Below are 24,377 nucleotides of genomic sequence, written 5' to 3' on the forward strand. Positions count from 1 at the left end.
GGGGAAGTAAAATTGATGGTCTACGCGTATAAGTATTGTGGGCGATTCGCCAAGAACAAAGATTCGTAATCCCCGGGTTTAGATAAAACTTTCCCCACAACCTTGTTAATTGTAATACAATAAAAGTGGCGAAATCTATAATGCGTGTGTGCCAAAATTAGTGAGACCGATGCGTAGTTATAGCTATATGTAAGGCTCTTGTTACAATGAGCTTTATACGCCTGCCGTATAACGGAGCGTAAATAATTTAAATATTAAATAGCATGTAATAAGCAAATTCAACTATACAACATTTCTACTCCAATTCAAACTCCGATAACAACAATGCATCATTTAAGAATGTTGGTAACATGACGATGGGCAAAAGCAGTTATAAAGTGCCAGTGTTATTCGTGCAAGGAAAAACATCGTTTTCTATTTTTATCGTGCAAATACTTATTATAAAAACGTTTTAATGATATTAATTTATATGTTCTATGAAAGTCATGAATACATTTTTATAAAGATTATAATGATTTCAGCGATGTATTTCAACAAATTGGAAATAAGTATGATCCACAAAGAAAGCGAACTAAACTTTTATTTATAATATGTTATTTACTAAGCTAAAATGTATAAAATATATCATAGAACCTGTTATATTATTATACTTAATAGGGATAACAATATGTTTTAACTGGCAATTTTGGTCTCAGAAACCCACAGTTAGTATTATATCTTTAGTACTAGTTAGAGTAGAGTACTTAGGTCGTCGGTGGCTCAGCGGTCAAGCACTTGACTTGCAATCTGTCCTGGGTTGGAATCCCGCCATGTACCAATGTGTTTTTTGATTTCCGATTTACATATGTACATTTATCCGACGTTCTTACGGTGAAGGAAAACATCGTGATGCAACCTGCACATATCTGAGAAGAAATTCAATGATATGTGTGAAGTCAACCAACCCGCAGTTGGGCAGCGTGGTTGGCTATAGCCTAGTCACCCCTAACTTGGAGAAGGCTTCGAGCCCCTCGGTGGGGACGTATAGGGAGCTGATGATGATGACTAGTGTTATATTTGAGCACGCGTTCGTTAAACTTCGTTTTACAGTCCATCACTAATTAGTTGTTTTCAAAAACACAGATAAATAAATTAACAGTATTCTTCTAAAACTGTGAAAAGTTTAGACGTCATTTATTAGTGTTATTATAAAAACTTTGTACAATACATATATGTAACTATTTAAGTATTGAGTAATATAAATGCCTGATTTATGTAAACGGAACTCAAAAATATTTTTTTTCGTATGTTGGGTAAAAATCATTTGCATTGAAACAAAATATTGACAGACCCATATATAAATCGAGCATAAAATTTAAACATTCAAATGTAATAAAACTTTACTGTTAGGCCTCACGCTGGCTAGAACTGATAAAATAAATTGTCACGAAATTATTTTAATACTAGCTGTCGCCCGCAACACAATCCGCGCGAATTTAAAGACAAACTTAATAAGTAGCCTATGTTTTCTTCCAGACTATTCTAAATAATAAACTATTAAGAAACGACATTTCAAATTTCGACTCTTGGGTTGGTGTAAAACTTATATAACTCCATCTATAGGTTATGTATCTATGTAATATAATAGTATTTATTATATTACCTAGAGAAGGGATTAAAGTTCAGTATGAAAGATCGGTCGACTAAGTCAATGTAACGGTACAGATTTGCTTCGCCATACAGGGCTCATGTCCCGTTTTATCTTCTCGATATCTATCTATCCCGATAAACAGTAAAATCATAAAAATCTATTAGTTTACGATTGATTTTTATAGATCAAAAACGCGTAGATATATAATGAAAATAATAAGATTCCGTCTATACTGCCATCACTTGAACAAAACAAAACAATTTTTTTTCTCCAACCCTCATTCTTTTGAAAAAAAAATGTATGGTATTGTCTGTTAACAGGTTTGGCAAATAATAAAAAAAAATCTGTAAAATATACCTTATTCATCATGAATGTCTTTCACTTGGCGCTTTTAAAATAACTTTTTTATTTTCGGTACCACACTTTAAAACATATCACTATTACACCTTGTCACTTTAAATAATTCATTTCTAGTTTATTTTAATATGTCTATTGTACTAAAAAAATGATAATTGTTCTACGACCACTAATAAATTTAATAAATGTCCGTTTGAAAATTGGCGGGAAAACTGACATTTCGAGCAAGCACACTAGCTCCCGCGGCAGATGTTGAAGAACTGCCGGCGATATGGTTCGTTCGGAAATTTAAAACAATCGCAACTGAGATGTTTTACTGCAAACAAGTGACACGTGTTCAATGCAGACCCATTTTCTATTGGATTTTCCATCGTTATCAGATGAAGATGTTTTGCCATATAATAAGCTTGGAGCCATAATTTAATAGACAATGATAACAGTAGAATTATAACAGTATTTATTTATGATTCAGTACTTATTTACTGTTTTGATTGTTGTATGTATTTTATGTTTAACATAGCTTCTTCCAACCCATTTATAAGGTCATTAATATCACCGTTTAAAGATAAAATACTAATATAATTTCTAGTAAACATTTGAAAGAAGTATTTATAAGTATATTTATGAGTTGATTATTTTATGGAACATAATTAAGAGTAGTCTCTTTACTTATGTTCCTAGTGACTCATAACTGAATAAAAACAAAACTCAAAACATTAATTTAAACTAAATCATGGTATATGCACTATCGTCATGGTAACAAGCTCGAAAAACAATTAAGAGTCAAGACTAATATATGCCAATTTTTTATAATTTATTCACAAAACGCACATAATAATATGTACCATATGATCACTTTTGTCACATTAAAAAGCTATAAATTAATTAAAATTATGCAAGTCTAAAGACAATAAGCTATCATTTATGATCTGTTGGCGTTAGCTCTTTGCCGCGTATGTCACATTGTTGGCGGGAAAAATATTGCGGTACAATGATTTACAGTACGTTGCTCCTGCGGTTCCCCGGCAAGCCCGGCATCGCATCCTGCATACTAAAGGACCCGTCGTGTGTCATCTGAGGGAACTTACGGTTGGCGAATAAAGTAAATAGGAAATACCTCTTTGTTATATCTCATCTTAATCGTAGATTTTCCTGTACCAATTATAAAGCCCTTGATAATATATAGTTGTATGATGCTATATTGCCGTCACGTTTTTGTCTGTAAGTTCAGCTGTTTTTGAAATATTTTAATACAATGTAGACAAGACAAAAGTAGCTCCAAATTACTATTGTTTAAAAATGTATATTTTTAATGTTTTAGATTTTGTCAGTGGTTAACACTTTTTAAGTGTCACCATTAAAAAACTGTGTATGCGGCTTTAGGATAACACAGAATTAAGGAAAGCACATCATGGGGAGCGCTTAGAAGAATTATTTGGAACAAATTCCTGACGCAGAGTTCTGTAATCGGACGACACCTAGGACCGCTAATTACCAACACACACCATATCGAGTCTGGCAATCCTAAACCGTGCGGTTTTACAAAATTTTCAAAGACAATTTATTTTAATCACTCCAAATGTTTTTGTGTTTATTCTTTACATACAAAAATACAAATCTTTCCCCTTTATAATACCAATATCAATGGTAAGAGTTGAACCAAATTAACTTTTAATGAACAACACCAGACGCGGCAGACGTGGGAGTATTCCCAATTCACGCAGAAGATGACGCATTGTTATCATAATTATATAGTTTCTTGAAATTCTCACTTATCGTATAAATACCATTTTTAGCACCACAACATGCATACTATTCGGTTGTATTAAGATGTAACCTTGAAATATTTAAAAGCCTAGTTTTATTCCAATGCTTACTTTGAGCACACAAACATCGTTATCAATCCTTAAACTAAAAACAATAATAAAAAAAGCATATTGATTACAAAAAGATACTACGCACTTACTTCTGTATCAAACATAGCAGTTGTCCACGACTTTGCCTGCATGGAATTAAAAAAAATGTATTAAGAAATATAGCCAGCCCATATCATCCGAGGATAGTATAGCTTCCCAAAATTAAAAGAATTTTTCAAATCGATTCGGTAGTTTCGAAGCCTATTTAATGCAAACAATTAAGAAATAATGTTATCTCTGTTTAGTTGAAAGAGATAGAAAGAGATCACAACACAAGATATTTATATGCGTTTTTCATCAGAGTTATAGTTATAGTTCCAGTGTCGGAAAGGTTTATTTCTCTGCAAAGAAACGATAACCTTATCAATGTTTTGCTTGTTGCTTTATAGAAGCAAGGAAAAAAAGCAATCACCATTGCGCGCTTTTGTATTGCTATTAAGATGATTTGATTGACATTATGAACGTTAATTAAGATTCCTGGATAACCTCTGTAATTGCAGGAACACAATAAGAAATAAGACTTATTTGAAAAATGATTTTAAGGTTAATATTCTTATGGTGCAACATAATGTGCTTATTTAAATTAAGATCTACCATGAAATGGGACATGTATGTGTAGATGTATAAATATAAAAAAAATTGTTATAAAAATGGTTAATAAGATATGTTAATTAATCTAGAACTGCGAACTTGTTAATTGTAATTGTGACATATTTGTTAAATCGCAATTGTATGTCAGACAGTTGTTAAATATAAACAAACACAAAGTATAATTGTCACATGTACGGACAGAAGATAACAATCTTTGCTTTATTTTCTTGCACAAATTGTTTAATGAAATGTAATGTAGTAAATAATACTAATTAGTCACTGTTCAGAAAATTGTCGATGTTTTTAGTTGAGAAATCTTTTTGTTTCACTTTTTCAAAAGATCTTAATTCAGTTGTTTCTTTCACAATAATTTGTATATGTAGATATTACTATTTATCAAAATTTTTGTCTGTCTGTCTGTTCCCAAGGCCGCGAATGTTCCGGGTAATCTCCGGAACGAATTCACCGATTTTAACGAAACTTGATGGTAAGGTAGCTGATGCATTGCCGGTACCGAATATAACTAGTTTATTTTAATAAAATATATACAAAAATTACACATAAATAATTGTGGCTAGCGGCGGCTAGCTATTAAAGCAGGGCCGGCATTAGATTTATTATCAAATTGGGCGTCTGCCCAGGGCGCTGATTAGAAAAGGGCGCCACAGGTCTTTGAATTACACAGTTTCACATAATCCTGTTAATCCCCACGGCCTGGTTAAGTTTTGAATTATTACTTGATTTTACTAATTCCAGAAAATCATTTCACAATACTAACAACACTTCCATCTGATAAATGAGCTTGCTTTGCTAAATGAGACATAAATCAAATAGGTACATCAACAACAAATAAAACACGTACAATCAGGTTTACAATGCATATGTCATCCGTATAAAGTTTTCCGTTAAAAACAAATAAAATGTCACTTCTATGCTAATACAAATAATGTCTGTAACTCAATTATTTAACATCATAAGTAGAAACAAAGCATCTAACGATTAGTCTTAAATCTATGATATAACATAAAATATTAAAAAACGAATAATTTACTAAAATATGTTATTAGAAGGAGTCCCTTTAGGTAAGGTCCCGAAGATACTGGCAGCGTCCCCCTTTGGACAGCTAAACTAATTCTTTGACCGAGGTAGCTGCCAGCTCTTCGGTCCCCTGTGATGTCGATTATTTTTTTGGAAATGTCCTTAAAAAGTCTTAAAGCGCTAGGACCCCACGGACCAAGGCGACGCCGAATGGGACAAAATGATATTCGGAGCCTAGACCCCTGTATTTGCATGCTTTTGCATTTTCAGCCGCTTCACAAGCCGCACCCGCTCTGTTGTTGGTTCCATGTAGATGGGAAGGGGCCAGCACCCGACCCATCTTCCATGGAATCAAACTCATACTAAAAACTATTTTTATTCTACTCAATTTTAAGTCACTAAACATAGACAAATAAAAAAAATACATATTTCGGTAACGAAAATTGCCAGTCAGAATTAAGCGTAATTTGTTTTGAAAAAGTCATCAATTTCATGATGTCTAAAGATGTCACTGCTACAATTTGTAAAAAAAAAAATAACTACATACTGTCATTTAATCATAAATTCATCGTAAACTGATGATTTCTCTTGTGGTATAGTGAAATAAATTACAACAAATTCTTACTTACTTTTTTCTGTTTCAATTTCAATTATTTATCACACTTAAACAAATCTGTACATATTTTAAAAGTCATTGTCACAATAACAAAGATGCAAACAGCTTTAAAATACTTTAATACTTTTTTTTTCTAAATAACAAATCACTCTATTTTCAATAGTTGATATTTTCGTGCAAGGCGTAATGTTTCGCAGCGCAAACTAATACGGCGTGGTTTTGCGCTCGTTAGTCACAGGGTTGAGAGAAATTAACACGGTACTGTTAAACAATGGACTAATTATATTTATATAACGTTGAAATACCAGAGTGTAATAACAATATATTGGTGTTCCATTAAACACGCAAAATCATTAAACATTTTCATATATTAGTGTTCTTGGACTTATAGAAAGTTTCAATTGCTCAATGAATTTATACTAGATTCTAACAAAAAATCCAGTTGCCCAATAATTTTCGATTATTTAAAAACTAAGTAAAAGTATCCAAATGTAATACAAAAAGATACACAAAACAAGTACAAATACCCGCCAAATCGCACGCCAACTAGATCTATAATTATTAAGAAGAGACCTAAGGATTTGAATTTGTTATTAGCTTAGTTGTTGGGCTCGATTATCCGCTACTCTACGGCAAATGTTAGAGGTTATTTATTTATTTATTTTATCATCTCTCTTCTTTTCATTCCTTTTTACCGCCTTTTAATATTTAATATCACTTTCTAGTGAAATATGTCTCTAAATTACACAAAGTTTGGTCATCTTCTAAATGTTTGTATTATTATTATAAAAACCGTGAACAAATTACTTTATTATCCAATTAGATTTTTGATACGGTTCTTCATTATATATATTAGTTTCTATTTTATTTCCATGAACTTCGGACACAACTTGCCATTTTTGTTTACTGGCAACCCTTGGTATATTTGTAAGTGCAATTACAAGATGCGATAAACGGCTGAGTTAATGTTTGAACGCGTATGCTCTAAAACTCTAAAGATAACACAGTGGTATACTTATGTTTGTTCTTGTTTTGCTAAGCACTCACCTGTATGTGTGACCTACATCGATATTTGATTTTCCTCTGCTGTTTAGACTACTTTCATACTAAATAGAAAAAAGTAATCATTATAGTCTAAAAAACACTCACTCTTATGGCACAGACTCAGTTTCTAGCTTTTTAAAAACAAAGGACTACTAAATCTATTTAAAAATATTTCATGTAAATAAACTTACATTGTCTGGCACATCTAACATGTTGCTGCAGGGTAGTAAAAGCATCGTTCGAAGGTGTAGGTTTATCTGGAAAGAAAGAAATGTTTATTATAATACATAAACAGTAAAAATATGTATGTATTAAAGTTAACAAAAATGTGAAGTACGTGACATTTATAATACTTTTCGTAAAACATGATAGCAACAGCATTATAACTTGTGTGAGTTTTCTCCAACAAGCTTCGTAAACGCGCTTTAAGAAAACGTCACTCTGTTTTGTTTACAAATATGTCGGATGTCAGCTGTCTTTATGTCACCCCTTGTGAATGCGTTTAATAAAAGCGTGGAATTTTATTTTGTAATGAAAGATAAACTTCTTGTGTACCAGTAAATATTCAAGACATAAACCAAAAAAGTGACAAAATAAATGCTATATAAAAGGACAAAGGTAATGTATTCTCACTAATGTCTCCTTGATTTTTGTTACACGATTTGTTTTATTTTAAAAAAAGTATCCTAATAACCTAAACAGAACTAACATGCACATTAGCTTACATGTTTTAATAATGCAAGTGTTCCTATCATAAAATTTGTGCCAACGTTTTATGTCAGCTTTCAATACATTTTCGATGTATGCCAATTTATGACTTATGCTGTTGCCTTGGAGTAGTATTTCCTGTAACATTTAACCGCGGAAGGGCTATTGAAAGTGGCCCTATGCCGCTTTCTAATTGCTTCGAACTAGATCCCGTTGTTCATAATGTGACGAGTGTTAAAAGAATCTTTAAGTTGTCAATTCCTCATACGATAAATGGACTGGACATCTCATACGGGATGTTTATTATTGTTGTCGCCTAAAAGTCGAAATATTCTTAATTATACATCATATTAATTATACATGCGAATGTTTAGAGGGACGGATGGATGGATGGTAGTTTGAAGGTATCTCCAGAATCGCTGAACAGATCTCGATGAAGTTTGACATACATGTAGAACTTAGGCAACTAATTATTTTTTTAATGCCGCGTGAACTGTGTTGCGGGCGACCGCTAGTGGATCATAATTCATAATCAAAGATTTTTATGTTTGATTAAAAATAGCATTGTTCTTAATTAAATCCTGTTGGATTTTTTTCTACGTATATCCGTAAGCCTGATCTAACGGTATTTAAATTACCACAATCCAATACAATAGAAGATGTTTGTTGGTATGTTAATTACAACTATAAAAACTTTTTAATATTTTTCTCAGTAACGCCTGACGTAATTTCATAGCTGTTATGTATGCGGGTAACTGTTAACTAGTTTTTACTGTGGATTGAGAAACGTTATTCTCGCTACAAAAGTTTACATATCGCCTACATTGTTCATACGTAAAATTCAAACACTTACATTAACTTATGATTGGGGTTTCAGGTTCCATTAATAAATAAAACGGGACATCCTGTATATACGGAATTAACTAGTGGTCGCCAATTGGTCGAAATTCGAACACAATTTGCAATCAAATATTTTTATTTAATAAAATATAGTTTTATCAACTTCTTTACATTGAAATAAATGAGTCTTTGACCGTCATATCTTTTCGAGGTTTATTTATAAATCGGTTCAAAGTTTTCACTTCATGCATCAACTTACCTAGTATTAGTAGAAAGAAAGAGATGTATAATATTTGACTATTCGTACGTAAAATGTACATGTTATTATTATATTAACTTATGATTTTCCGCTTTATACCTTCAGTTTTAATAAACTAAAATTCTCTGCTCGTTGCGTAATCATAAGAGTTATAATTAAATGTAAAAAAAAATGTACAAGCATTAAAAGATGCCTGCATAATGTAGCTGTAATAACATTATATATAGCATTAAAGCCTTGCACGGTCCTGGTTATTGTAAACATTAATAATAATTGTTAAATGTTTTTAAACGTATTATATAACATGCGTCATATAATATTTTCATAAGCACGTAGTACAGAATGAACATTTTAAATCCTGCATTAATATTAGTACCTTTATTCTAATATTCGCCTTTGACTCCATCCGCGCGGAATTAAAAAAAACTTAACAAGTAGCCTATGTGTTCTTACAGACTATGTTTTACATCTGATTTAAATTTCATCTAGATTCGTTCAGCCGTTCTGGAGATACCTTCAAACATCCATCCATCCATCTAAACATTCACATCAATAATATAAGTAAGAAATAAGTTTGGACGCCTCCCAAATAATGACGATAAGCTTTCAATAATTGTGTGTCTGTAACCTTAATTAGGCGTTCTATTTATCAAGTAACTGTCGCTAAAGGGTACAATTTCAAGATAAATTTGAATGTGGTGTATAACCGAAAATCCTCATGGTCAATCCAAGAATATAAAAATCTTGGCCTGGAGGCGCTGCAATCGCCTTTCTTACACCTTACCTTAGTTAATATGGCGAGGATCTTTATATTTCTGGTCATATCGAAAAATTTGTACAAATTATCTATTATTTCCATAGATTATGAGAGATTATATATTTTTAAGATTGGTAATTCACGGTTGGGGAAATATTATATCGTATTATATATGAATTATTATGTGTCGATATAAGAAACGATTATGTAAATTACTGTTATTTGTTATGTAACTTGGTAATGTCGTGACAATGTGCAACTCGAAATCCTATCATTAAACGTTATTATTGTTTCGAGATTATGTTTACAGATACGTGCAGTTTACGATAAACATATTCATTGAACATTTGTTTATCCTGTGATTTATTCCATTGTTTTGTCTTTAGCGTGGAAATAAGGAAGTATAACAAAGTTATTAGCGAGAATCCAATATTTTTTGCTTATAGGTGGGTCTCTCTAAACCATATAATGGTCTAAACCATAAGATGGTCCTTCGTGATCGGACAGTGGCTCTTTCTTATAGAGATTTCTCGCTGTATTTGTAATGTGAATCCCAAATATCTCAGTATTATTTTATCTATTACTTTATTCAAGACTGCTTGAAGAGAACAGTTTGGATTTTGGACTCAATAATGCACCTTTAGCATTCCATGAAACCCGTCAATATATGGTCACCGGAGCAGTCGTTCACGAAGCTTGAACTAGGAATCAATTATAAGTTGGTTATTAATGTATAGGTCATGATGTACCGAGCTGACAATCTTCATTTAAATTCCGTTATATCATGTATGAAGTATAATACAATTGTAAAGATTAATTTTAATTTTATACTGCACTAGCTGTCGCCCGCCACTCCGTCTGCGTGGAATTAAAAAAAATGTAATTACGTATATGTTCTTCTAGGCAATGTTCTACATCTGTTTTAAATTTCAGCGTGCATTTTATTTATAATATTAGTAAGATTGTGGCAAATTCCATTCTAAGTATGTTTTAAAGTATTTTATAACCTTCACTCTTTTTCCGATCTACAGTCATAAAATCTATAGTTATAAATACAGTAGGGACGTATACTGAGCTGAATGTATACATTCCTTCTATAGGACACTTAACACGGTATGTCACACACGGGGTCAATTAAGCGAAGCTTAGGTGCTCACAGATGTAGAAGCCAATTAAACGTGCCCACAGATGCAATCAAATCACTAATTAACTCGTCTCAATTTATATTTATTTATGAATATCATATAAACTCCTGGCCGAATACAAAATGGTTATTCATACATTTTTAAAAAATTTAAAAAAAATTAACCGATTCTTTAAAACTAAGCGATGTATTTGAAAAAAGAATCGATCGTGCTGTTAACCATAATGTTTTGTATAGCGCCCACGCCAACCGCGACGATGTTTTGTCTACGGTGGTCCATTCAGACGGAAATCATCCACGAACGTTCCAGAAGCATCGATATAAGATCTACATTCCAGTAGCAAGATGTATTGTTTTAAAGACTTCACTTGTTGTTGCAAAAAATACGTCATGGGCTTCGCGGTTATGTGCTAAGAGCAAAATTGTGTGTGTTTAACCAGACAAGCATTTTTATTGCTCAATCTTTGTATTCAATTTTTTTAGAAATCCGCCTAAAAATCAAAGATCTCATAGAAAACGATGTTTTACCGTTCGTTTCTACTGCCGAAAAACCTAAAGTTAAGCAGTGGAATACCAGCATTAGAGTTTTATCTAGGACATTCTTAAAGGATCATTGTCATACTTTTTTTTCTTTATTTGCATAATATTAATAATTTTTGTTAAACAATTTCTGATGTTGTTAAAGAAGAAAGAATTTGCCAGGAAGTTATACATACCAAAGATTTGAAACGAAGTTATAGAGATGTAAAACGATTATGTATTCATATTCTTTTATTACAATTTAATTATAAGATACTAGCTGTTGCCCGCGACTTCATCGGCGCGGATTTCGAAAAAATTATAATAAATGAACAATCAAATCTTTTACTCATCTCTATAAGTATAGACGAAAACCTTTGGATTTTTCGTATTATAAGTATTGAAACCGCTCAGCTAATTTTAAAGCAGATAGAACTAAACATAGTAACAATTACATTAGCTAAGACTAAAATTAATTTCATAACATAAATGCATTTTTTAACGCGGAAAATCGATTTGTTAAAGTCATAATATTTTTCAAATCGGAAGACCATATCCAAAACGAATGGTAAAGAATTTAATATCTTAACGTATGTCAATCAATTCACGTATAACTCTTGTCATAAATCATTGTTGGTAAAAGTAGACGTGCAAAATATTCCGTTTCACTTTCTTTTTCTCTGCTCTCTTTCAATGTTAGAAAGAGATCGCTTACATTCTGACAAAACTACAGTGGAAACCACAGATAACTTTAGGAGATCATAAGGCAAGTAATTTTGCCCATCAGAAAATTTTTACCGTTACAACCGGTTATGGTGACCAAAACCATAAATTCAGCCACCTGAGAGCCTAGCATAAATATTAGCGACACGCGTCTTTGTAACGTCAGTGACAAAATATGTCATTTCTATGAGTTTTGGTTAGGTGTTGTTGGTGGCGTTACAGAAATTTTAATACATATAGCGATGTCGTTACGTTCTCACGAATATTCGTGTAAGGCCTGCACTTCTCGTCTACTGTTAAAAACCCGATCTGGTAGCTGCATGGTTTCACTTCGTGATTTTGTCCCAGCATTAAACTTCATATATTTCGCCAAAATACAAAATTATAACGAGTAATTAATGAAGTACGCAACAAAAACCACATAATCGATCTTACTGTATTTTAACCACAATCAGTTAAATTGCAATTGGATATTAAATTACTTTGCCAAACAGTTATAGTGCTAAACCTGATGTAAAAAATATACATATAAGAGTCAGTCATTTTCGAGTCTAAAGCGTAACATAATTTTTGTTATCCAACAATCCAAGATCTATGTTCATTCTATTATGACCACACGTGAAATGGAAGAAGCTTCCTTAAACCCAAAAGTGTCTCAGGGTACGTTCAAGTATAATTGGACTTATTTAATAGGGTTTCATCATCATCATCAGCTCACTATACGTCCCTACCGAGGAGCTCGGAACCTACCCTAAGTTAAGGGTGATTAGGCCATAGTTCACCACGCTGGCCAAGTGTGGGTTGGTTGATATATCTTTGAATTTCTTCACAGATACGTGCAGGTTGCATCACGAAAAACACAATGGTACACGGCGGAATTCGGACTCAGGACCTGCAGATTGCAAGTCAAGTGCTTGACCCCTGAGCCACCGACGCTCTGATGAGGTTTACGTTCCCATAAATAAGTACAAAGTACAAAGGTTTTTAAAAATGTATTGCTTACGTCAGTTTCTTTGATATGTACTGTATAATCTTAATACAATGACGCCATTTTTTATGTTTTTTACTCACTAGGTAACACATCATTACCTTTTTTGCTGCCAACAGACTTTGTACATTGAACATAACCGTAACCTTTTTTTACTCTGTTCTTATTTATTGCAATTTTTTGCCTATTCAGATAAATATTTGTATGTTTAGAGTAATGGGATTTTGATTATGTTTTCCTGTTCCAATCAAGTCATAAATATTTATCATTAACAGATCTAAAGAATTTGAAGATTTTCAACTACCTACATATTAAAAACGTTTAAAAATTACTGGTCGTTCATTTGAGTCTGAAAGTGTAGATTTCTGAAGATAAATCTGCACTAAGGGACAGTTTAAAACGACTCGGATTGCATTAACCGTTAGTTTCTGAAATCAAAATCCGTTTATAATAAATTGTTATCTTTGTTTTGTCAATAATAATAGAGATGACGATATGTTTTATTCAGAAATTTTGGTTCAGAAACTCAGGGTAAATCATTTATTAGCCACTACATTGGTTTTGCTATTTAATTGCGTTAAGTCCAACCTAGGGCTTACAATGATTGTAAAAAAACATACAAGAATAGCTAGAATTGAGCCCGGAACTTGAAACATAATAATTAACTACGAGTCACATTTCCTTCCTGCGCAATTAAATACGATGAATGTGCATTTTTTTGCTTTAAAATTGGACATTGTTGGGATTTTAATTAAAGGTTTTGGTTTTTACTGGTAATGGTAAAAGATTTTATTGTCATCAATCGATCTGACGATTGTGTGGTTAAGAACCGCTTCTACCTCTCTGGGCCATGGATGTACCATGGCTCAGAGGGGTAGAGGCTGAGTTCACGGTTTTGGTAGACTTAAATGTATACATATAAGTAAATTTATACTGTCGTCATCTACTTATGGGTGTCCTTGATAGGGACTTCCTTTAGTATGTTACCAATCTAATCTGTATAAAAACTTATGTATGTAGTCGTTATAATAATGCAATAAAATCCAAGATTTGTTGGGTTGAATTTTACAATACTTTGTGACTGAGTTAAATGTGTTGAGATGAGTAGAACACTTAGTGATGTCGTATAGTCAACCGGTCGTAAAACAGCCTCGCCTTAGCTCGACGGAAAGTCGTTAAATTAGAGGAAGGATCTTCAACTCGCTAAAATTTGTAACGTAAGGTCAAAATCGCGAATGACTAATACATGGCATACATTCATAATTCCTTCGTTATTTACACCCAGGTTTTGATGAAAAATAAATTCCAGTTTGATACCTTCACGCGTCTTTGAGAAAAAGGGTCTTGACAGACGGACGGAGGGACAACAAAGTGATCCTATAAGGGTTCCGTTTTTTTTTTCCTATGAGGTACGGAACCTTAAAAACGTACAAGTATCTTCTAATTTCTAACAAACCGAATCGGAATAACTAAATCTTAAATATGTACATAGTTTTCTGCTATAGACGCTGTTTTCGATTAAGTTTTTTGTATACTGTTTCAAGCATGACAAAAAAAATTACTCGTCTGTTTGTTCCATGTTCAGATCTTTAGTTAATTTAGTTGTATAATATTAAAAGATCTTAAAGTCGACAATGAAAATGATTTAATATCAAGTTTGAGTGCATAAAAGCCTCTTCAATATCAAGCATCAAATCTTATTACTAATATTATAAATGCGAATGTTTGGATTGTTGTTTGTATATATGAAGGTATCACTCACACAGCGGTTCAACGGATCTCGATGAAATTTGGCATAGAACTTAGTCTGAAAGAACATGTTGGGCACTTATTATTTTTTTTTAATTCCGTGCAGGCGTAGTCGCGGACGGCGGCTAGTAGATAGATAATCTTAACTGTGATCTGAGACCGCAATTATTAAACCTCGTGTGTTATTCAAATATTTCCAATTTGTTTTAAGTGCTTGTTCTAGGAACTTTGGATATATGAGGATCATTAAAATATATCAATAAAAAACTACTTCTAACATATATTATGTTGAAATTCTTAATGCGCTGGGCATTTGATAATGTGACGGCGACCATAGATTTTCCGTACAAAAAAATTAATGCACTCCAAAAATCCCGATATAACTTATATTGATGTCGCAAACTATACAAAATGTAGTGTGCGGGTGTTAAAAACAGTGGGTTATTTGAATGTACAGTCAGCTGCATAAATAAGTATACATTTTCATTACATTAGTTACTTGTATAGGCGTTCAGTTTTAAAAATACGCATGCACATTTGTCAATAACATGTATTCGTGATCAAAATCATATAATCGATATGTGCTATATATTTTTTAATCCCAAGTTTTGTAAAAGTATTCATATTTATGCAGCTGACTGTACAAAAAGTATAGCCATCTCTTTTATTATCTTTGAATACCAGATATAGCAAAATCTTTACATGTTCAACACTTGACTTCATGAATTGGCAGGTATTTTTGATTCTACAGTTGTTACGGTGGAAATCCGAAATGTTACCATCCTTATCAAACCCTTTGAAAAGAAAAGAGATAGCAATATTATTCGTAGACAAACTTCTTTTATTCACTATTAGGTTCTCTACAAAATGCACCCGGATATTATAGTATGTTGGTATATTTTTAAACTATGTTACAGTATGAATGAGTGAATCTTGAACCGGTCGCAGTGAACTGGTTCGTGTAAGGAATCATTTACAAGTCTAACATTGTAACATTAGACGTAACAATGACTAAATTGTTCATTGTCTAAGTAAATACCTGTGTAGTCATAAAATGTTACAACAATCGATATTTATACGTATAAATAGATTTCTAGAGTGTATTTAGTATCAAAAAAATCTTTGTCTTTGTGTTGCTGATACAAAAAAAACCAAAAACTTTTCTGTCTGTCTGTCCGTTATTAATACTAATTCTGCGTTGGCAAAGTTACAAAAGGTAGAGCGTCAGTGGCTCAGGGGTTAAGCACTTGAGTTGCGATCTGCAGGTACTGGGTTCGAATCCCGCTATGTAGCAATGTGTTCCGATTTACATATGTACATTTATCCGACGGTCTTATGGTGAAAGAAAACATCGTGATGCAAACTGTACATATCTGAGAAGAAATTCAAAGATAATGAGAAGTCAACCAACCCGCACTGGGCCAGCGTGGTTGACTATGGCCTAGTCACCCGTAACTTAGGGTAGGCTCCGAGCACCTCTGTAGGGACGTATAGTAGCTGATGATGATGAAAGTTAAAAATAGTAATAAATATATGATTTTGTACAATTGTTTTCACAATGGAAATCCACGGTTATTTTGTCATATATATTTGTAATTTATGTATTATATTACAATATAAATGCGTGTTATGATAAATCTAACATAAATAATGAAATAAAAAATCTTAGGTAACATTGACTCTAAGCACGTTATTAAAAAAAGTATGTGTTAATTAATATTAATTTATATGTTTAAATTAAATTGTTTATTTCATTTAAAAATGTGTATTACAAATCATTATTGGGAGAAATTACAATAAAATCAATTTAAAAAAAAAATTGTTACGTAACTTTTGTAAAACGGAGAAACGCATTTAATTTCAAATAGGTTTCCTATTGAATATTATTTGTGAACTATGTAATGTTCACAATAGCAATACATTTTTCAGAACTTTACGAGTTATAATAATAAAAAATAAAAGTAGAAGTTTTATATTTAAAACTTTGGTTACGTAAATGTACGAATTAGAGATATTTTTGAGGCAATGAATTTATGGAGATTAAATGCAAATTTTATTTACACGTTCATTACCAAATTCAAAGATTTTGTTGACGTACTAAGATCTTGTAGACGCAAAAACATGACATTATACTGTTTTTTTTAATTGTGAAGTAACAAAGTTACTGTGTCACGATTTCATAGTATTAAAAGTGCACAAAATTAATCTTACTGGGATTGGCAGAGATAACAAGCTTTAAAGAAAAACAAAAGAGGAAGAGTGCACTTTAACCCTTATGTTCATTTTGTATAGTATACCATACATACAACTCTATAAAAATATACGATCACTATAAAATAATTTTTAACTTAGTTTTATTAAACTTATTTTTGCTTTTGCGTATTTTTTGCTTTTCTTCATATAAGAAATCTTGCCACAGTACGGGTTAATATTGTCGAAATACATACAAACTTATTGTCATCTCTTTCTTTCTCTTGGTAAAGACAGAGACAAGAATATGTGTTTTTTGTGAGTATTTCAGAGCTGGATTTTCTCGGTAATTAATGTGAAACATAAAACAGTTGCACTGCCAAGTTTATGCTGTAATTGGCATTCTTTGGTGGTTATTTTTTTGTACTTGCTCATAATTATGCTTGACGTTAGAAAAAATGGCTGACTTGCTACCACAGAATATATACTTAAAAGGAACTTAATTACCACAGAAAAAACTAGGTTCCAAAGTAAACTGAATTAACTTCTAACTTAAAAAAAATTGTAAGTTCTAAATAAAATTCAAAATAAGCGTCAATAGCCTAATGGTTAAGGGTACGGATTTCCGATCACGAGGTCGGGCGTTCGAATCCCGCCATTGGACTATTATCGTAAACCATATCCTAGCACAAGCCTAGAGCTTTGTTGGAATACTAAAAGAAATATTAGTAAATTTACAAAAAATCTACTAATATTTTTCATTAAAAAAAAAGAAAACAATTATTTTTAATAGCATACATACGATAGCATCACAAATCCTTTTAAAAAATGTGAATAAAAATTTTCGATACTTTTGTCTAAAGCGTAATTTTTTTAGTGCTTTAACTTATCCTTGATAATCCATTAAATGACAAACAATATGTAAAATATTACAAATTGTTTGTCTAAAACTCATACAAATTGTTTTATAAATATAAAAAAACCAATATTGTTCGTTTAAATATTTTTGTTGCTAACAGTTTATGTAAATGTATTTTTTTTATTAATAATTTAATCTTGGTTTTATTACATGACATCATCATTTACTTCCCTGGATTTATCCAATTCACGTTGAAATTAAAATTTAAACATTTATTTATTTAATATTTATTAATAATAAAAAGTACATATATTTAACAGTAATTTTACTGCAAGACTTATAATTTTTTTTTATAAAATGAAATAAATAATGTGCTGAAAACATACTTAACTTGTTCTATCCGCATGCCAAGTAGGTATACCTACTGAGGAAGTAAAAGGCATTAATGTCGGAAACATTGCCAAGAACGTAATCTATCTATAGATATATAATAATTATATTTACCTCTCTCGATTTGCTCACTTTCAGACGATTTAAATATACTTGAACTCTGATTAACGATTTGATTAGCAAGGAAACGTCAGCTTAGCCGGCACTAACGACCGTTTAGATTCGTCCGTTCGTCTCACAGACCTTGATACTCTTGTTTATGTTTGTTTAAAACATTTATAACATTTAATCACTAAATACTGTCCGCTAATTGAATACAAATATTTGATTAAAAAATATTCTCACCAAAATTCCTTATTTAGTGTTATAAAACGCTTCGATGTATCCATTGTAATATGTGCTGTATCACTTCTGCACAGAATATAAACTACGAGAAAATTCGCACACAATTTTTAAAAAGAAAACTCTTCCGTCAACTTTAAAACAATGATATCCGTTCAATAGCAAACTGTTAACTCAACACAGGACACAAAGACTACTTGCATTCGCGTATCGTTTTGTAAACAAGCACACGAAAACTTTTGGCCGTCTCACAAAACAAATCGCTATCGTAATCGTTTGACGTTTAATGTTTTTTTTATTATTTTTTTACGATATATCGCGCGCTGAGCACGTGCTGCCGCGACCGTGCAGCCTTCCGCAATAAACGTTCGAATACTGGCTGCTAAGAAAGAGGAGCCACCAAGTAGGCCGCATATGAATTTACTCAGTGTGACACCAGCTGATCTAGTCCCCAGTGGGCAACCTAACAATAGCACAATGGTGTGGATTAAACGCATTGTTATAAGTCGAAGTAACGAAGGTAGGTTGGAATTTTTTAATTAATTTGTTGCAGTTTGCACACAATCTCAAGTATGAAATCAAAATTATTGGTTACCTATCAAAAATTAATAAACAATTTTTATAATTAAATTACAAGATTAAAGGTTGTTCAAAATACCTTAAGTCGGGCAATAAAATAATGAAAACATTTTTTTAATTACAGAAACAAGGGAAGTAATACCTTCATATACGATAATTATTATTTTTAAAACAATTCAGATTTGTTATTCGAAATATGATTAAAATGATATAATGGTGAGTTCTTTTCCGGATTTTTTTTTTCTACATTATTAACTTAATGCAAAAAAATATCGTTTTAAATGGTATAATATATAATTATAAAAGATGATTGCCTACTTAATATCAGCTATTCGGCTTTTCAATTTCACATTCTTTATTAAAATCATACACGTAATAAAAAAATTGTTAACCATAGACCGTAAATGTCTATGGTAAACAATTTTTATTTATAACTATTGCTTGACCACAATCCCAGCAATTATTCCAAATTATCTTCAGACAAATTGAATTATTAATGTCTACCAAAGCTAATGTACAAGAAAATTAATTCCATCATAAACGTACTTCAATAAACTTGACTAAGTGCATAAGGACGGGCGCGTACTCAACATGAAGTTTGCACAGAGGTCATGAACGTTTGCATTCAGTGCCGCATCCGACAAGACACGACGACGCATCCGACGCATATTTGTTTGCATATAGTTATATTATACGTAGGTGGGCTCATTTAAATGTTAATTACAAGCAACACATAAAAAATCTAAAAAATAAATACTAGAGTTTGTTTACATGGAGTTCGTTCAAATTGCTAACATCTTATGAATATTATAAATGCGAATATTTAATTGAATGTTAATTAAAAGGTATCTCCACAGCGGCTAGACGGTATCTGGACGAACACGTGACTACTTTTTTTAAATCCGCGCGGACGGTGTCGCGTACAACAACTAGTTTTTAAATAATTGTATTCCTTCCGATAAAAACAAATGAAAAAAAAAACAAATGATTCCTTCGACGCTGGCAATGCCATCTAGCGACTAAATTACACACCTAATTTATCCCAGGGTCCCATCAGACTTGATTAAATGAGGTGAGATGATTCAAGTATTAGTAATGGCCGCGAGTTGAGTTGAGTTAAATTGTTCTTCCTCTATTACATTTCCGGTAGGAAGAAGTAATATACACAATATTTAATATCAATGTAATAATCTCTCAAGGTATAATCCTTTAAGGCATAATTTAAAAACCAGTTTTCTGTTTTAACTTTATTAAATACACTAAAGTTTACAAGAGTTACGTTTACAATAGGATGTCAATATTGAATGAAAGTTTACTTCTCGAATGTGTCGAAAAGTATTCTGCGCAGCGTCTCGTCCGAAATTGTTAGCCGCCATTAAGTTTGTATAAACTGTATTGTTAATTTGTTCATATTTACGCGTCTGATATGTGTCGAATCTTTTCACAATATTTTCGTACGTCACACGGATGTGGACAAACAATGCTATTAATTAATGAATAACGCATCGATGTTTTTTACTTATACAGGATGTTGTGAACGTCTGTTGTATTTTTTATACGAATACAAGCTTTATGTTGATATGTTAAGGTTGCTTGTTGTAAATCTAACTGTAACTGAATAGTTTTTTTAAAAGCTATTTGCTAGAATTAGATGTATAATTTTTATCTTTAAGACAACAAGATTAGGTTCTAGTCCACAATATAAATATTACGTATTTGTCAAATGTTTTGCAGATTAACATTGACTATAGCTTTAAAGTTATGTTGATTGAGTTGCCATTAAAAGTAATTAACGGTAATTGGGTGAGTTACATTTCATTAGAATTTCAAAGTTGCTATGTTCGTTAGACTTCCTATTAAAATAAATTTGTATTTATAAATGAGAAATTATACTTAATGCATACGAAAAACTAAATTGAAATTAATTCGAATAAAAGATTGTCATTTTAGATTACATGCACTTGGTCGTTGTTTAGTTTCGTATATCATTGGTTCTGTTTTTACTACCAAAATATGCATGAAATTATTTTACTATGGGTATTCTTTTATACAGATGATAATTTTTTTTTATTTTTTTTTTTTGGGAGTGGAAATTCATATTAAGATTTTTTTAGTTGTTATTTAAATTAAATTAAATATTATTATATAATGCTATAAAAATAATTATAGCTACCGATATCGTAGTCAGATACGTATTAATTATATTCGAATTTTAGACAAATATAAGTTACGTAACTACGAAGTCTATGGCAAAAACAATTTTTCCAATCTGCCTCAAAATCATAATTTTAATACATTGTTTTTATTATTACTTCTCTAATATTCTATTCACGAACACGCCGAGTTCTAAGAAAAAATATTATTTTTCGAAGTTTACAATTTTACGATAGGTTTTTCCCATCTCATATACAGTTTCGACGTAATAGCTGGCTGTATAAATCACTATCAATCAATTTCGATTAAATTCCGGCTGTTATTGGAACGCAATTTAAAATTCTACATTTAAAAATTACTAATTTTCTCTAATAAATGTTAATTTTTCTACAATTTCAATATTTTATAATAAATTATGTGATTTTAACTTTATTTGTTTTAAAAATTACAACTAAATCGATTTATTAAACTGTTATTCTATTGGGATCCAGGAATCGCTGCTTAACATTTCAAATATAACATTAAAAAGATGTAATATTAATTAGATAAAACTTGTTTCAGAGACAACAGAAATGTCCGAAAACAACAGCTGCATCAGCAGATTTTTCAAAGATGATCCCGTCAAAAGAGCCAAAGAAATAAGTCCAATAAGAATGACGTCACAAACAAACCTCGATTCCTCACAAGATCTTAGCCAAACATCTATGGATTCGGAGTCTGATGCATTAACATTGTCACAATTAACATTAGAAGAACCTGAACCTATAATTATTAAATCATTTTATAATATAAGCGAACGAAAAATGCCGACATCACCTCATTATGTAATTGAAGAAGAATTCTCACAGAACCCCTGGGCGATGTTAATAGCAACGATATTTCTAACAAAAACATCCGCGAAAACCGCCAGGCGCTATATGAGAAGTTTTTTTGATGAATATCAAACACCATATGACGTTTTAAATGATACTCCTACATCATTGGAAAGGTTCTTTGAAAATTTAGGTCTTAGAAAACGCGGGCATATGATTTGGAAGCTTAGCTATCAATTTGTTAGTTCGAAATGGCGTAGAGCTGGCGATTTGTGTGGCATAGGTAAGTACGGCGAAGATGCTTATAGAATTTTTTGTTTGGGCCACACAGATGTGAACCCAGGAGATAGATATTTAAAGTTATATTTGGATTGGCTTAGGAAAAATACAGAATTTCTTGAAGATAATGGAATTATCGAAAGTGAGTGTGTTATTGAAGATCCTGTTCTAAAATATTACAGAATAACTCTAAAAGAATGAACAAATTGTGTTAAAAGAATATGGAAAAAGAAGGCAAATTAATAAACAGTTCGTAAGCACTTTCATTTTTGAAATACGCAGTGATTTATAGGAAATGGGTTGATTTATTATTAAAGAAACACATAATTTGTTACAAATAAGAATTTGCATGAACCTGTGCTGTATTGTACATAGCTCTCAATTCAAAAAATGATCAGTTAAAGGTTTTAAAACAAAATATATTTTAAATCTAAATCTCTCGTGATCTAAAAAATGTAAATGCAAATAATTTTATTGAAATCTATTATTTGCTTGCTATTTTGATAAATATCTGTCTATACATCGATTACGTTGGTGATAATCTTAATAAATTATGTATGTAAAAATGTATTTTTGCTGTTATTTAACCCTTTAATTGTAGTGTATGTTATAGTTAATTAAATGTGTAAGGTAAAGAAAACTGAGAAAGTAACATAACACCATATAATCATTAAATCAATATAAAAGTTAAAATTAAAGTAATTTATAAAAATTTGCTTTGAATTAAGTTTCACAGAAATTTTTATTGTGTAAACTAACTCGTCAGCGACTCTACGCGGAGTTAAAAAAACAACTTAATTAGTATCCTATGTGTTTCTCCAGGCTATGTTCTACATCTATGCCAAATTTTAGCGAGATACATACAGCCTTTCAGAATATTAGTTAGTTATACCAATTTACTTTTATTCTAGAAAACTGGCATGTATTTATTAGCAGTTTTATCAATGGAGTTTATTTCTGCTACAATGACAGTGAAGCTACCAAACCAATTAGTAAGAAGCGGCTTAGAGGATAATCTATCTGTTGTTGTAAAAATGCAATTTTATGACACACACATTGAGCATTTACCAGTTCGATGTTGAAATTCACGTACGTTTAATTTATTGAATTTGAATTAGAGTGCCATCTAGTAGCTACTAGCAGTACTATCACATCCGTAGATAACATAAAATAGTATCTGTGTAACAAAGGTTAATAGTTATAACAGTTAACGAATAACAATTAAAACGTAATGTTTTTTTTATTATAACGTTAAATATTCTTAGCAAATTTTTAAATTATTTGATAGAAACACGTTATATATATACATAGAATAACGTTAATTAAATAAAATCATGTCCGTTTTGTATACATGCCAATTTATTAAATCTTATTCGTCCTGATAGAATTTTTAGAAGCAAAAGTTTTCTACATACCGTGAATAAATTGCAACTTGAGAAAATCTCAAGAAACAGACGAATATTTTTAGTCAATGTTTTTGATCCGAATATTATGTTTCAGTTTTTATTGCTGCAGTGAAAACTCACGGTAGAGTTTGACCTATAATAATAGAGTTATTTGTGGTGTTTTTTTAACATCTAAAAAGATACTTCTAGGAGTGAGTTTAACTCTGTAATCGGTTGTCTTAAGATTTTGGTTATACTAAAACAAATTCACAATGTTTTCTTATATTCAATATGTATTACTTATTCATTAAGACCGAACTTTAATTTTAAATTTCATAAAAATAGCTAAGTTCATTTTATTGTCATAGATAAACATAAAAAGTGTGCAGATATTTAAAATTATTTATCGATAAATCAATAGAAAAAATATTTTTCACAACTTTTGACTATACAAAAAATATTAAAAAAATAACACGGAATGTTCATAGCGATGTTTTAAATTTTCCCG

General features: G+C 31.3%; 2 protein-coding genes across 9 annotated transcripts in view; one reads left to right on the forward strand and one right to left on the reverse strand.

Moving 5' to 3' along the window:
- Window positions 1–18,752, reverse strand: part of LOC106117880 (calcium release-activated calcium channel protein 1) — a 26,326-nt gene extending 7,574 nt beyond the window's left edge. For 4 of the 6 annotated variants that reach the window (XM_013312381.1, XM_013312379.1, XM_013312378.1 and 1 more), the window contains exons 1-2: window positions 18,664–18,752; window positions 7,384–7,449 (exon numbers count right to left, since the gene is read on the reverse strand). In XM_013312381.1, coding sequence (XP_013167835.1) covers window positions 7,384–7,428 — 45 coding nt within the window. In that variant the 5' untranslated portion in view covers window positions 7,429–7,449; window positions 18,664–18,752. Of the gene's footprint in view, window positions 1–1,987; window positions 2,075–7,383; window positions 7,450–18,432; window positions 18,511–18,663 lie in introns of those variants that run through there. The other 2 variants (XM_013312382.1, XM_013312377.1) reach the window with 2 other exon arrangements.
- Window positions 7,668–23,012, forward strand: LOC106117882 (methyl-CpG-binding domain protein 4). Of its 3 annotated transcripts, XM_013312384.1 has the most exons (3): window positions 19,098–19,180; window positions 19,364–19,455; window positions 21,955–23,011. In XM_013312384.1, the coding sequence occupies exon 3, from the start codon at window positions 21,966–21,968 to the stop codon at window positions 22,683–22,685; it is 720 nt and encodes a 239-aa protein (XP_013167838.1). In that variant the 5' UTR covers window positions 19,098–19,180; window positions 19,364–19,455; window positions 21,955–21,965; the 3' UTR covers window positions 22,686–23,011. The 3 variants fall into 3 exon arrangements, with proteins under 3 accessions (XP_013167837.1, XP_013167838.1, XP_013167839.1); XM_013312383.1 differs by lacking the exons at window positions 19,098–19,180; window positions 19,364–19,455 and adding an exon at window positions 7,668–7,810 and having other exon boundaries at window positions 21,955–23,009; XM_013312385.1 differs by lacking the exons at window positions 19,098–19,180; window positions 19,364–19,455 and adding an exon at window positions 20,965–21,042 and having other exon boundaries at window positions 21,955–23,012.
- The last annotated feature ends 1,365 nt before the right edge of the window (window positions 23,013–24,377 follow it).

The sequence above is a fragment of the Papilio xuthus genome, unplaced genomic scaffold (assembly GCF_000836235.2).
Source record: "Papilio xuthus unplaced genomic scaffold, Pxut_1.1 DF827679.1, whole genome shotgun sequence".
Lineage (NCBI taxonomy): Eukaryota > Metazoa > Arthropoda > Insecta > Lepidoptera > Papilionidae > Papilio > Papilio xuthus.